The 13,886-nt window shown below is 50.4% G+C and overlaps 5 protein-coding genes across 5 annotated transcripts; 3 read left to right on the top strand and 2 right to left on the bottom strand.

Moving 5' to 3' along the window:
* Positions 1 to 352: 352 nt before the first annotated feature.
* On the top strand, positions 353 to 2,225 carry LTR84_001761 (uncharacterized protein; the record flags this gene model as incomplete). Its single annotated transcript, XM_064845379.1, has 4 exons — positions 353 to 577; positions 628 to 1,021; positions 1,074 to 1,841; positions 1,909 to 2,225. The coding sequence occupies 4 exons, from the start codon at positions 353 to 355 to the stop codon at positions 2,223 to 2,225; spliced, it is 1,704 nt and encodes a 567-aa protein (XP_064706924.1).
* Positions 2,226 to 4,762: 2,537 nt separating this feature from the next.
* On the bottom strand, positions 4,763 to 5,460 carry LTR84_001760 (uncharacterized protein; the record flags this gene model as incomplete). The annotated part of the gene is made up of 2 exons (XM_064845378.1): positions 4,763 to 5,358; positions 5,457 to 5,460. The coding sequence occupies 2 exons, from the start codon at positions 5,458 to 5,460 to the stop codon at positions 4,763 to 4,765; spliced, it is 600 nt and encodes a 199-aa protein (XP_064706923.1).
* A 638-nt stretch (positions 5,461 to 6,098) lies between these two features.
* On the top strand, positions 6,099 to 7,196 carry LTR84_001759 (uncharacterized protein; the record flags this gene model as incomplete). Its single annotated transcript, XM_064845377.1, has 1 exon — positions 6,099 to 7,196. One exon carries the CDS (start codon positions 6,099 to 6,101, stop codon positions 7,194 to 7,196), a length of 1,098 nt encoding a protein of 365 aa, XP_064706922.1.
* A 579-nt stretch (positions 7,197 to 7,775) lies between these two features.
* Positions 7,776 to 11,114, bottom strand: LTR84_001758 (uncharacterized protein; the record flags this gene model as incomplete). The annotated part of the gene is made up of 7 exons (XM_064845376.1): positions 7,776 to 10,340; positions 10,388 to 10,405; positions 10,457 to 10,504; positions 10,553 to 10,693; positions 10,743 to 10,793; positions 10,844 to 10,963; positions 11,007 to 11,114. The coding sequence occupies 7 exons, from the start codon at positions 11,112 to 11,114 to the stop codon at positions 7,776 to 7,778; spliced, it is 3,051 nt and encodes a 1,016-aa protein (XP_064706921.1).
* A 1,266-nt stretch (positions 11,115 to 12,380) lies between these two features.
* On the top strand, positions 12,381 to 13,205 carry LTR84_001757 (uncharacterized protein; the record flags this gene model as incomplete). Its single annotated transcript, XM_064845375.1, has 1 exon — positions 12,381 to 13,205. One exon carries the CDS (start codon positions 12,381 to 12,383, stop codon positions 13,203 to 13,205), a length of 825 nt encoding a protein of 274 aa, XP_064706920.1.
* Between the last annotated feature and the right edge of the window lie 681 nt (positions 13,206 to 13,886).

The raw sequence follows: 13,886 nt of genomic DNA, 5'->3' as shown, positions 1-13,886 counted from the left end.
CGCGAGAGTCGAAAAAGTTCCGCGTGCCCGCCTATGTTATTGTTCAAGGACTGGGCAGATTGAGATGTAAAGAAATACTAACATGCTCGTTGATGAATTACGTTTCCAGAGATGGCTGGATCGGTGGTCAAAGTTGAATAAATAGGTGGTGCTTTCCTGTTTCTTTTCCAAGCCAGTTGCCAAAGCCAAGGCCGATACTCCTTTTTTCCATAGCCTTGGGTACGGTTGGGTGTTTCTGCATGCCATCACGTTGAAATTACGTTGGAAAGAAAACTGTTTTGTACCGTCACTAGTTGGGAAAGTGGTGACTACCTCCACAAAGAAATTTTAACATCATCAACAGCAAGGTGAAATGGGCGCCCCAATCGAGAAAGCGGCATTGGGCTTCAGAGGCACAGACACCCCTGAAAAGTCGATCTCGAATACTCTCGGCTCAAATAAGAGGGGCAATAGCGACATTGGCAATGAGGAGGCTCTCACCGAGAGTCCACTGGAGATACAGTATCCTCAGGGCATGAAACGAGCAATCCTTGCGTCAGCTACACTTGTATCTGTCTTTCTGATCGCGTTGGATCAAGTGCGTATCCTTCCTTCCCGACAAATACTCCGGGAAGACCGACTAACCAGAAGAGCTTCAAGACAATTGTGGGCACTGCAATTCCCAAGATCACTGATGAATTTGGCGGTTTGAACGACGTATCCTGGTATGCTGCAGCATATTTCATGACATTTGGAGCCTCTCAGACGTCTGCTGGCAAGCTTTACAAGTACACCGACATCAAATGGAGTTTTCTGGCATCCATGATTATCTTTGAAGTGGGAAGTTTGATTTGTGGGGTCGCACCTAATTCCAAGTCGTTGATCGTCGGAAGAGCAATCGCTGGATTAGGCGGCGCAGGGTTGTCGGTTGGCGGAACCAGCATTGTTACCTTCAGTGTTCCGCCCGTACAGCGTCCAATGATGATGGGGATCATTGGATCTACATACGCTGTTGCCGCAGTCTTGGGCCCTGTTCTTGGTGGTACGTTCATGGACAGCAAAGATCTACTCCTCATCAGGCTGACTCTTGACAGGGGCCCTGTCGAATAATGGACGTTCCGGCTGGCGTTGGTGCTTTTACATCAACCTGCCCATTGGCGGCGCTGCTGCGATAGCGGTATTCCTTTTTTGCAAGCTTCCAGCCGCTGCAGCGCCTCCGAAGATTACCCTTGTGCAGAAATTGTTACACTTGGATTTCATCGGTGTTGCATTAGCCATGGGAGGTATTACATGCCTGGTCCTCGCTCTTCAGTATGGAGGCATCAGCCATCCTTGGAACAGCAGCATCGTTATTGGTCTTTTAGTCGGGTTCGGGCTTCTGATCATTGCTTTAGTGATTTGGGAAATACTTCTGGGCGACTATGCTATGATGATGCCGAGACTTTACAAGCAACGATCACTCTCGGCCACAGCTCCCTTCCAGTTTCTCTTCATGGGGACGTACATCATCTTGTTATACTATCTCCCCATCTATTTTCAAAGCATTTTGGGAGCGAGTCCGATTAGATCAGGGGTCAACAATCTCCCTCTCGTGCTTGCAGCCTCAGTCTTTGCTATAGCTGGAGGTGCCGTGGTCATGAAGACTGGTCGTGCTCAACAGGTCTTGATGATTGGATCACTTCTCACTACAGTGTCCATTGGACTAGTCTATACTCTTGATATCGGGAGCTCGACAGGGAAGTGGGTTGGATACCAGCTCTTTACTGGAGCTGTAATGGCATTTGCCATTATGCATGCGTTGACGATCGCGCAAGCCAGTGTCGATCCCGAAGACATCCCCCCAGTCACGGCCAACCTTTTGTGTAAGTTATGCCTCATTGCCATCAAAATCTACTTGTGCTCCAGACATACTAATCTAGAGTATAAAAGTTTTCTCAACGATTGGAGGCGCATTCAGCACCTCAGCAGGGCAAGCAGCTTTCATCAACAGGCTTCTTGCCGCTCTCCCAGAAAAGGCTCCTAGCGTCAACCCAGCCCTGGTACTTGTGACCGGTGCATCAGAGTTAAACAAAGTGTTTCCTAAAGATGTGCTTCCTGGAATCCTCGAAGCTTACATGATTGGTATTAAAGCGGCATTCGCGGTTGCAGTTGCTTTCTGTGGGATGGCATTTCTGTGCTCGTTGGCGATCCCTATGCGAAAATTACCTAGCCATGCACCTGGTGAAGCACCTATGGCAATGGGATAACTCACGGTCAAGCTGTTGAAAGTCTTCTGAGCCTTGTTGTATAATGCATATGGCAGCAAGAACGAACTCCTCTCATTCTTTGTTAGACATTTGCGGATTCTAATGGCATGGCTGTTATTTTATAGTATAATTTACTATTGCAGTGGAACAAGGCTGTGCCAAGTAGCATAGTGTGAAAGGCGGAGCGATCTAACTAGGCTAGCTCATCCTGATCGGGTGCACCTGTGGGTCGTGTCTCGAATCTAACAGAAACTACCAGCTTGGCAGAAGGTCCTCGCGTCTGCAAAATAAAACGATCGTTGTGCAAAATTGTAAATCCTTCAGCTACCACTACAAACAACCACACTAAGAAACCATAGGCTACATACGCAAACCCCACAGATCACTCGACTCAAGATGTGCTCAGACTCAGCATCAGACTCCCCAATTCAACAACCAAACCTACCCACCAAATTCCGGCGGATAGGTCAGGGGTTTTGTGGATCGGTATGGGCAGTAGAAGGAGGCAATACGGCGATGAAAAGAGAAGACGGCGGTCCCGGGCGATCGTTGATGAACGATTACAAGATGCATAAACTGGTGCTGAAGGCAGCAGAGGCCTCCAAAAATCAGAGCAGTGCATGCATACCACGATGGCCTGATTTCATCAAGGACGACAACTCTCCAAGCTGGTGGGGGCACAATCTCAGGAGATTCCCAACAGGTTACACCAAGTGCAACATACTTTTCTTCGGAACGTATACCAGCATTTCCTCGAGACGTGAGGAACCGTCTGATCCATCGATACTGCCCGGCATCATCGGTGGCGACCATTCATGCCAACGATGCCGATAGAGACTGCTTGGTGCGACCATACTTGGGCCGCTGGAGGATCCAGAATGAGGTCCGGAGAGGGCAGAACTTCTTCTCCTTGCGTAATTTTCCGCTGCATCTCAATCAAGCAGAGGATCTCGGTCTTCCCGTTATGCAGCATGCGCATGCCTTGGCCGAGATGCTCTCCATGATGCACTGGAGTGCAAGGATTGACGCCAACGATATAGAATTTGTGTTGGCAGGTACGCCGCTCGAGTCGGGCATGGGGAGCACATACACACATAGCTTTCTGGGAACCCACTCTCTTTGGGTCTTGGATTTTGACTGCTGCAAGCTGTCGAGTATGGACGACGCCGGGATCGAGCAAGCCGTTCGAGCATTCTGCAGGAACGACCCGTTCTTCCCTCGCCCGTCCGCCCACGGCGTGGACAGCAATCTCTGGATAGAGTTCAAACGCCAATACCTCAAATGCAGCAGTGCTATTATTGGTGATGACATTGATCTCAATTTCCTACCGCTGAAATTTATAAGAGGGGTCTGTGATGAGTTCGATTCCAGACACCAGTGAGAGCGATGAACCCATGAGTTCGAGATTATGCTCAATCTCTAGGGAGCAAGATTTAACGACAGCTCTTCACACTATCGGAACGTGAGTTGGACTCTGGGGCTTCAGTCCTTAGCCACGAGCACTTCAATCCTCGCAAGGGTGCCGACAGGACCCGAGGTTTCGCGCCAGGCAACTCATCTGATTTGAAAAGCTCAGACTGGCTCATGTTTCGCCTGTTTGAAGTGCCAATTCACTCCAGTCTGAGACCGTTGGCTGCATGTGGGGTAATGCTTTGATTTCAGCGCGCCCTGCATTTATGCATCGCTGAAGACCTGGGCTTTCGCCGCGGTGGAGCTTTTGATTGGAAAGGTATCCCCCTGGAGTAGTGTCTTGCAATGTCTGGATGGCCGTTCATACACCCCTCGGTGGAGACAGAAGATGAGGGCGTCTATGCCTTCAGGGAACCACGCATTCCACAGCCTTGTCAATAAGTAATAGATTGAAATTTGTCCTATTACATTATGATAGATAGAAACTCCATCGCCCACCCAGTTGTCTATAAGTCTGGTACGACGTCTTGAGCACTGTATTTGAAAGCTGACTCATAAAAGCAGCGCTTCATCCTTCCATACCCAATTAGCTCAATCTCGGCACGTTTCAGCAGCCACAGCTTCTTTGAGATTTTTGAATCAATGACCCCATCCACGTTTCCTTCGCTAAGTAGAACAGGAACCCAATCTCGACATTCTTAACACTAACTACTTGTAGTACATGCCTCATCTGGATGGATTGCAACGACCATCCATTGCCTTGTGATAGTGGACAGCGCTCCTCCCACTACATATGCTCGCCATTCTTCCCATGCTTCAGGACAAACCACGGCCTGCCATCGATCTTGGACCTCAGTTCACCGCCAAGCTTAACTTTCTCAGCCTTCTTCAGTATGCCCTCGTCTTATCAGTGTCTGTATAGCTTCGAGTGTTGCATCTTCACCGGTTGAATGAGGCCTCGGTATCTCGATTATTCGGCTCTTGCGCACTTTCTTAACCTCATGAACTGTGCTCTGCGCCATTACGTGGGAGCAATCGTTCGGCTAGAGTATGTCGCACGTCCCCGTTGGCCAGATTGCCTTCCCACGACACGGGCTATATACCAATGTCCAAAGTCGTGTTCATGTTCATTCATCGATTTCCCAGTCATACCTCAGCCAGTCAATGTATGCGCATCTCAATCTCTTGAGGGATGGTCGCGAAAGGACTCCACAGTCCACACACTTGTGATTGAGAAAGGGAATGTTGTAGGTGTGCTCTAATTCTACCCAAGTCTGGTCGGCAACCTCAATGTGGTTTGTCTCGGATCGATCCAGATAGATCTGTTTGAGGAGGTCTTCATCACGAGCGAATTTGGGCTCCTCGTCTGGCAGTGGTCCTCGTACGAGCACGTGAGTTCGAAGAAAGCTTCCGTCTTGCTCATCCTCCCCATCATAGAGCCCAATCAGCAGCCCTTGTCCTTCAATGTTCCTGCTGGACAAAAGCACAAATTGTTTCTGATGTATCTCGGCGTCCTCAAGTGCCCATATCTTGAAGAGTCGCCCAGGTACATACCACTTGGCTTTTCTATCTCGATAGCCCGCAGGGGGCTCCGGGATGTCAGTCTTGATCACTTTTGGTGGAGAACCCAGACTGCTCGTGTCACCTGGTTCTTGACTGTCTGAGGGGGGAGGGGTGTACGGTTTCGGTTCACTCTTGGGCAGGCCATGTGGTTGTCTTAGTGCTGCGATCCCTTATCAGTACAAGATGATTCGGATCGAAGCTTTGACTCCATACCCGCCGAGTCTCTGCTCCCTCTGTGAAGATATCTGGAAAACTTACACATTCTCTCTATGTCCCCTAGATTCGAAGTCGCATGGTCGTGCACGCTTATCGCGGCGTTATATATGTGACCCTGGTGTGCATACGTGGGCGCATAGATGAAAGTCGCACCGCGTTCAACGGTTATAGCTGGATTCAGGCCACTGACGTTGTACTTTGGGCTGCTTACGCTCTTGTTAGACCTATCTAGAGCCAACAAGTTTCTACCCGATGGATCCAGTTTGCGTTTCTGCAACTGCGATGACAAGGTAGGACCATTTGACCTCGTTCAGATTGCGATTGCAAGGTCAGGCTGGCGATTTCCCCTCGTGACCAAAAAGGCGACCGCAAGGCAGCCACTACGGGATCTCGTGTAACCATTCCACCCAATTAGGCGCGGCTCTACACTGGTCACCAAGCCTCTGAAGTTGCATAAAGTCCTGCAACTACCAGTATCGTACAGCCACACGTCGACCCCGCCCTGCTTCGCTTTGTAACCTCCTCAAAGGCGTTTTCCTAGGCTCACGAGATACTGGCACCACGATCCATCGTTGATCTGGTGTGACAGCAGTTTATCATCTACAACTACTGGTAAGTATAGATACTCCTTTTTTCCAAGGTGGCTGCTCGATTGCGTCTCGATACTTCCTTTATACTCTGTCTATGGCCGATGTGGCCGGCTTGGTCATTGGCGCAATTGCTCTTGCCTCACTCTTCTCCACCTGTATCGATCTATTCGACCGCTTTGAATTGGGCAGGAACTATGATTCAGATTACCAATTGGCATGCACAAAGTTGTGCCTGCTGAGGGCAAGACTTTCATCATGGGGACTCGCTCTGAACGTTGGGACGCCCGGCCACGAGCATCCCAAACTTCGTCGGCAATGGACAGAAGAAGAGGAAGTGATCGGACGCAGTCTCTTGAGCATCAGGGAGATCTTTGGGAACGCGACAATAATGTATGAGAAATACAAACTGACGCCTGCACGTTCGCGTGCATTCAGGTCTGTCGTCGCCTATCGGACAAACAAGCAGAGTGTGGAACCTGACCAGACTCTCACGCGGCGGACGTCGACCTCATCGACCTCATCGACCTCATCGTGGACTTTGTTACGGAAACGAACCGTCTGGGCCGTCCACGACAAGCAAAAATTTGATAACTTCATTCAGGATCTGTCGTTTCTCATTGAAAACTTAGAGAAGGTTGGTGAACGGTTAGGAATGCCAGAGCTTCCTTGCAAAAACATGCCAGCGACACCCCCTCCGAGTCCTCCCACCAAGAGGACCATAGATCCAGCACACAACCCTGAGTCAGAATCCCACCGTCTTGTACCAGGATCATACCATATTGGCCCTTCTGGCCACCAATTCATCCCTACAACATTCATTCCGCAGGTCCAGCTGTCCACGCCGGGCCTGCTACCCAACCCTTCACAGCTGGCCGAACTTGCGCGCAGCATGCAAGGCGACGTGAGATACATGAATCAGGACATAGAGGGTGTGGAGTTTATGGGAAGCATTGGCCAGGACGCTCCGAAAGGACAGGATATATATGTGGCAGCACACAGAATTCGCCAGAGCGGGTTTGTTATTCAAGGTAGGATCGGGGAGAGCTTCGCGTTGAAACTGCACAAGCAGCAGTGCGAACATGAGCAGGCGATGAAAGAAGCATCTCAACACTATCCCTCCCGTCAGAACACATTCGGGAGTGTCAACACGATCAGTACAGAGGCGAGTTCTACTTCACAGCGACGAGACTGAGAGCCCGAGCGGGCCTAAATTCATTGTTGGTAATCAGACACGGGCGGTCGCTTCGAGGGAGTCAAGCCTCGTTGATTAGGGGCTGGGATTCATTTATGATGTTACGAGATATGACTGCGGCAATTTACGAGACGAAGGAGTTTAATTGGTGGTGCTTTTGCGGATACTACAGGCCTTTTCTATTATCGTTTGAGATGGTGTATACATTTGGAGATTGAGCTTCAGCCATCGGGGCGTTGGCCGTTGACCTCAGTGGCGCACGAGTCATCTTATCTATCTGAATGCCGTTGATGAAATCCAAGCAGATTTTGCATGTGCACACGTTCCTTCTTGGATGATATACTTCTACCGTGAGATTACAGCACATGTGTAACTTTCTAACTCTGACAGTTGCATAGTACGTAACGCCCTGATCGCGGTAATAGTTCGATATCTTGCAAGTGCCGAGAATCCTAGGTACTAAGCCAACCAACCCGACAACCAACCTCCATGATGCATTACCCAATTTATGATCCCTGGATAGTCATTGATGTTGAACCACCTGATCTCCACCAACATACCTCAAACGCTTCCGTCCCATCACATGTCAATCGTTTCATTAAACCGCAAGATGCCGTTCCCCTTCATAATGCCATTGATACCTTCGGGCATCATAGACCAACCGGTGTCAGCGCGACTCTGTGCGAGAGCGGTCGGAGACAGGGCGGCTTCGTCCGAAGCATCCGACACGAGCACCAAACCGGATTGCTTGACGGTGTCGACAAGCGCGGGGACCATCTCCAGAATGCGCGACGAGCAGGTCATGCCCATGAAGTTGTTAGTGATGGACAGACGGGCGGATTCCTTGATCGAGGGCGCCGGGTTGGTTGGGTCTCGCGGACTCGCGGTGTTGGGCGAACGGCCCAGATCATTGCACAGCAGCACGGGGAAGTTGGGCTGTTTCCAGTTCAGCGCCGTGCAGACGTTCGGGTTGATGGAGCTGAAAACGATGGAGCGCGAGAGGTCCGCGGCGCGGGTGCGCAGGGCGCGTGCGTGGTCGAAGACTTCCGTTAGGATGGCGTCCGCGAACGTGTTGACGTCGATGTTCGAGTGCACGCCGAGACTGATGTCTTCGGATGTGGAGGGATAGAGGACGTGTAGGTTGAAGTTGATGTGGGGCGGTACCACGGCGAGGATCTCGCGGAGCGTGAAGATCGGGCCTGTGAGTTTCTTGCGCCATTCAAGTATGTCAAGGGGATCAGTCGCCTGGCTCGGGGGCAGAGAGCCCGTGAGGTTGAGTCTGGTCAGGGTCTCATATTTCAGTTGACAGAGTGAGACGTCGAGGCTATTGTAGGAGATGAAATACGAGGGGTAGATAACTGGAATGCCATCTCGTGTGAGCTGAACGACAAGCCTGACGTAGTCTCCAGACAGACTTGAGCCGGTTACCAGGCCGCTGTGGTCGTCCAAAGCGCTCGTCGCCTTCCAATATGTGGCAAACTGTGTGATCTCGAGGGGGGTGCCGGTGTATGGCTTGATCACCTGGAAACTGAATTTGATTTGCCCGACGGAACGCAGACGAGGGTCGAAAAGGGGGAGACAGCTGGTTCCAGAGCTACTCTGCACAGCCTGGAAGACATCTGGCAGTGCCACAGACTTCGCGATGACTTTGGAGCCAAATGTGGGGAAGATTTCAAAATCGACTGAGAAGGTGCTGAGATTGTCGATCTGGAAATACACGGATCGCGAATCTTCCTGGATTGGCAACATCAGATTACGAGGAATGAGATCGGAGGTCTTGGATGAAATGGTCAAACGTGCCGCAGGATAGCGGGCTTCGTTGAAAAATTGAATAGCTTTTCCACATTGGTCGAAATTGATGGCCACAAATGTTTTCGTGTCGAGGAAGTTGTGTCCATATCGCCTTAATGGGATGATTGGCGGCGGTAGGGACAAGTCTGGAATCCCGTCACCTTCGAGACTCATGGCTGGTTCCTCTGGTGTGATCTCCATCGCGCCCAGTTGACTTCGAGGAGGAAGAACTTGCCCCACTCTTGATGATGATCTTCGCTCCAGGTGTCGTCGACTTCTTTCCCACAAAAGATCCATGCATTCAAGATGACCTTCCCAGGTGGCGTAGTACATGGCAGTAAGACCTTTCTCGTCGAGTGCATCGGGATCGGCACCACTCTCCAGCAGTGCGCGTAGACAATTGACTCTGCCCTCGCTTGCCGCATGAAAGAGTGGTGTCCATTGATAGAGTTTATCCCGCTGATTCAAGTCGGCTCCGTGTTTGCCGAGTAATAACAGTAGATCGGCTGTTTGACTAGAACGGGCGACCAGGTGTTGCGGGAAAAGACCTTCGGCATCCGGAAGAAGTTTTGCGCGGTATTCGAGCAATAGCGTGGCGACCTCGACGGATTCATGTTGGCAAGCCAGGTTGAGTGGAATGTGATCTGCGTCAGACTGGGGATCAATTCTGGCATTTCTGGACAGAAGGAGTCGTACACAATCGATTCGGTGGCGGACAATACTGTGAATCAGAGGGGTAAAGCTGTCATGGTCCTTGAAGTCGATGGTTCCAGGATTAGCGGTCAAAAGCTTCTGTACCATGCCCACTCGACCTCGCAAACAGGCATAATGTAAAGGTACCCGACCATAGGCATCCAACCGTGTAACATCGACTCCATGAGTCAAACCGTGCTCGAGGACCAAGTCTTTGCCATAGATGGTAGCTTCATGGAGACAATTTCGCTCATTTATGTCATCCTCGGCGTGTATATCGACCAAATCGGAGCCGAGAAAGACCTGAATAGACTCGTCAGGCGCCTCGCTGATTGTTGCCAGAAAGATCCTGGTAAACCGCTCACTGGCATCTGGCTGAGCGCTCAACCTCGCAAACCATTCTCGTAATGCGCCGATGTTACCAGCGACCGATGCTTGCAGAATTTGGAGGTCTATGTCGCTTTCTTCTGTGCCGACACGTTGTCCAATAGCGCGATCCGTATTGGTGGATGGTTCAAACTGAACATTCTCGCCCTCAGCAAGCGCTTCCAAATTGAGTCTCGCGGTTGTGGCGCGGTCTGCAAGATCCCGAAGAACATCACGATTAAAACATGGTTGGATCTCGACGGCTCTCTGCAGATATATTTCTTTGGTCCTAGACTAAAGCTGCATTAGTGATGTATCACGGACAGAGAATTGATCTGTACCTTTGATGTCTTGTCCCACTACGCAAGGGGTCAGCAGTTGTCCACTAGCAAACGAACGGACAAACAAACCTTTTTCAGGATCTTGGAGATCGCGGTTTCATTCACCTCAACAAATTGCTATTCGGGTCAGGGCTGGTCAAGGTCAAAAAGCTGATCATTTCACACCTGAAGTTTGTTCAGATCATTGTCGAATTGCTGAAATCCCTCGACTAGTGTGACAAAACTAGCGGAAAGTTTGGAGCTGGTTGCGATGCGGGCTTGAATGACACGCTTCTTGTCCAATAAGGTCTTCAACCGTAGGGAGAACTGTCACGGGTCAGACATTGTTGCATTCATTAGACAAGGGCGAGCATACTTCAGCTTCCTTCTGGATGTAAAAGACGTTAACTTTTTCAATCTCTCGCTCCTGTTACTTGTTAGTGAAGAGATAGTGTGTCCTGATGGCGATGCACTGACCAGGCGAAAGAAGAAGACCTCCTTGTTGGCTCTGAGAGCGGCTTGGATGTCTGAAGTGTTTGACTCGCCGCGGGCAGCGATTGTTGGAGTCGCACTGAGTTGTTTAATGAGCTGGCCATCCTGTGAGTGAGCGAGCCTTGCTAAAGTCTCGGGTGTATCAGACCTTTTTTAGCGCCTTGTAATTGAGAAAACTGGCAGCGTATTCAGGCAGGTCCAATTGATGACGCTGGATTTGCTTTCCGAATTTCCTGTTTGGATCAGATATCGTCATGACGTGGGAGGTCAAATACTCTACATGTTGGTGGTGACAGGTCCAATTTAGAATTTTGGCAAAGCCTGGGGTACAAAGGCGAAGTCTGTCTTCGCAGGGCTCGACGAGGCTCGGTTTCTCGAACCAACTTAGACCTGCAGGCGGCTCTTTGCGTCCAGGAGGATGAGTCAGCGCCAGAGAAGACCAATATTGGTGGTCCGAGACAAGGTACGAGATGCATTAGTAAACAAACAGGACAGGAGAAGGAAGTACCGGTCAAGGGATAGCTATTAGCGATGGTCGAAATTGGCCTCTGGTCGGAAAGAATTGTGAGGGCTCACAGCCCATGTCGATGAAAATTTTAATGCTCGACTTCTGGATGCTCTCGCCCGGCCTCTGACAACCTTTGTGGGCGTAACAAGATGAGATGCAAACAGGCGGAAGGAGACTTGCCAAGTGTAGATGAGAGGCTCTGCAATGTGACGAATCAAGAGGCAAGATTCAAGCACGCGGTCTGTTGGAGAAGGACATGTCCATAGGTACTTGACGTGTGGTAATCGTTACGCGAAGGAATCACCACATACATCCCTCTGCACTAAATGGCACTGTGAAAAGGACACTTGATCGAAAGCAGTAATGTGCATGAACATATATAGATTGTGTAAGAACCCAAAATCATCATCTCCCCAACACCGGAAAAGATTCCCCTGTCAATATTGAGCTGCCACAATCGCGGGCACTATCAATAGTCGAAGAAATGTAGGTGGGGGAACAGCCAATCATTGTGTGTGACGCCAGAAGCTCCACGTGACCAGGCTAGTGCGCTTCGGTATGCTGTCTTGGCCTACGTCATGCGCGCGTCTCATTTCACGGACATCTGATCTGATCATTCACAACTCGTGTCTTCGAATTCATTGTTGACTGCATGCAGCAAAGCCTCAAAGACCAATGTCCAATGTGCCCATCCTCCTGCACTAGAACCCTCTCTCCCTCTGATCTGCTAGCAACGGATCATCTTCTGGTCTGATATAAGACCTCAATTGAGTTCCCGCCCTGTCAGATCAGCCCGCAAGCTCATCAATGACGCGCGACTTGAACCTCAACTGGCACTTCATCCCTTGACCCAGACGCACGGTCAACCGCGTCCTACCCTCACCTAAGTACTCATCTTTCCTTTGATTCATAAAGAGACTGGTCTGCTTGACTCCTGATACCTATTTTCTCAACTTGCTCGATTCTTTTCAATACTATAGACATCTTCGCCCCATTGACACAGTCACCCACACAATGCCTCCCATTCCAATTCACGCATCGTCTCCCATCAACACCAACCACCCATCCAATGCATTTGGTACATCTCCTAGTAGTGCAGCAGCACGCTACACCCCTGCAGATGTAGACGCAGGACCTACTACAACAACAAATCCATCACCATCCGGGATCGCCCAACCAGGGGCCCCCGCAGTTCCACAACCTACTAATACCAGCTCCAGCACTTACAACAACAGATTCGAGCCCACCGCTACAAGAGTCGCCCCCTCAAGCACGGCAGAAATCTCTGAAAGCCCTCCGCCGCCTCAGCCCGGCGCCGTCCCTTCTCCCTACGCAAACACCACCAACAATGCGTGCACACCCAAACTTGACACCCCTCAACCGCCGCGTCCCATCGAAACCGACCTTCAACAGCAACAGCAGATCAATACCTCACCAATCCGCCACGCCCTCCCATCCCCAACGCCCACACGGACCCACGCACCACACAACCTTCCCCTCGGCCAAATCTACAGTCCCACGCGCTCCATCCCACCAGCAGGCATGACATCCACATACCCAGCAGCACAAGACCTGTCGCACCCGCCAGGCTACATGCAAGATTCACGGGCGTCTTTCGACGATAAACCCGTCGAGTTCTGCCAACCACTGGACCGGCGCGCGAGTCCCTCGAGCTCACGCCGCGGCGGCATTCTCGACGCTGAGCCAACGTTTGAGAGCAGTGGAGATGACGAAGGCGTCTTGAACACGGCGTACGCATGGGCTAAAGCTGCGGGGAAGAGGTTGAGTCGTACCGAGGAACAGCTGTGGAAGAAGGTTAATGGAATGGATCGCTCGTAGTGGGTCTATTTGGCGTGGTGAGTGTAGAGAAGAAGAGAAAGAAGAGAAAGAAGACGATGAAGGGGATTTCAATATCGTGAAGGAACAGAGGCGTCGGTGAAGATCACAGTATTCAATATCGCTGGACCCTGTGGTTAGTGGGCAGATTTCAATGTTAGACCTCAGGGGTGCACCCCCGAAACCAACACGATTCAGCAGTAGCTGAATTTTGTCTTCGCTTTGCAGGGCAGGAGGAGAATTCAATTTAGAAGAGCATGGTAGTGGCCACGGGAAGAGAGCTGCCGTAGAACAAGATCGTTTAGTGTTTGTCTAACAGCATTTTTCTTCTATTCGCCGTGCCTGCATACCCTAAAAAACAGTTAGTTTAAGAACAATAGGAAACGAAAACCCTAACTGTGATATCCAGATAGCTGATAGCCGCATTGAGTATTGATTAGATTGTGAGCCGACACGGACATGATAACGTAGTAATCGATTCTCATAAATTCAGTTGACAACTCACCATCCAACCCCGCGGTTGCGAATATAAATTCCGAAGACCGCACATCCCGCAGTTCCAGCGGCAAATTGTTTTCCCAAAACACACATCTCTTTATTGTCGCTCTCAATTGATGATATGCAGAATACAGGGATGTGTTGAATGAGGAGTGATCAAGTGATTCAAAGCATATATTGTCTATG

The sequence above is a fragment of the Exophiala bonariae genome, assembly GCF_035927105.1.
Source record: "Exophiala bonariae strain CCFEE 5792 chromosome Unknown scaffold_11, whole genome shotgun sequence".
NCBI classification, from domain to species: Eukaryota; Fungi; Ascomycota; class Eurotiomycetes; order Chaetothyriales; family Herpotrichiellaceae; genus Exophiala; species Exophiala bonariae.
The sequence above is the reverse complement of the archived record's forward strand: the minus strand, read 5'-3'. Positions and strand labels throughout refer to the sequence as shown.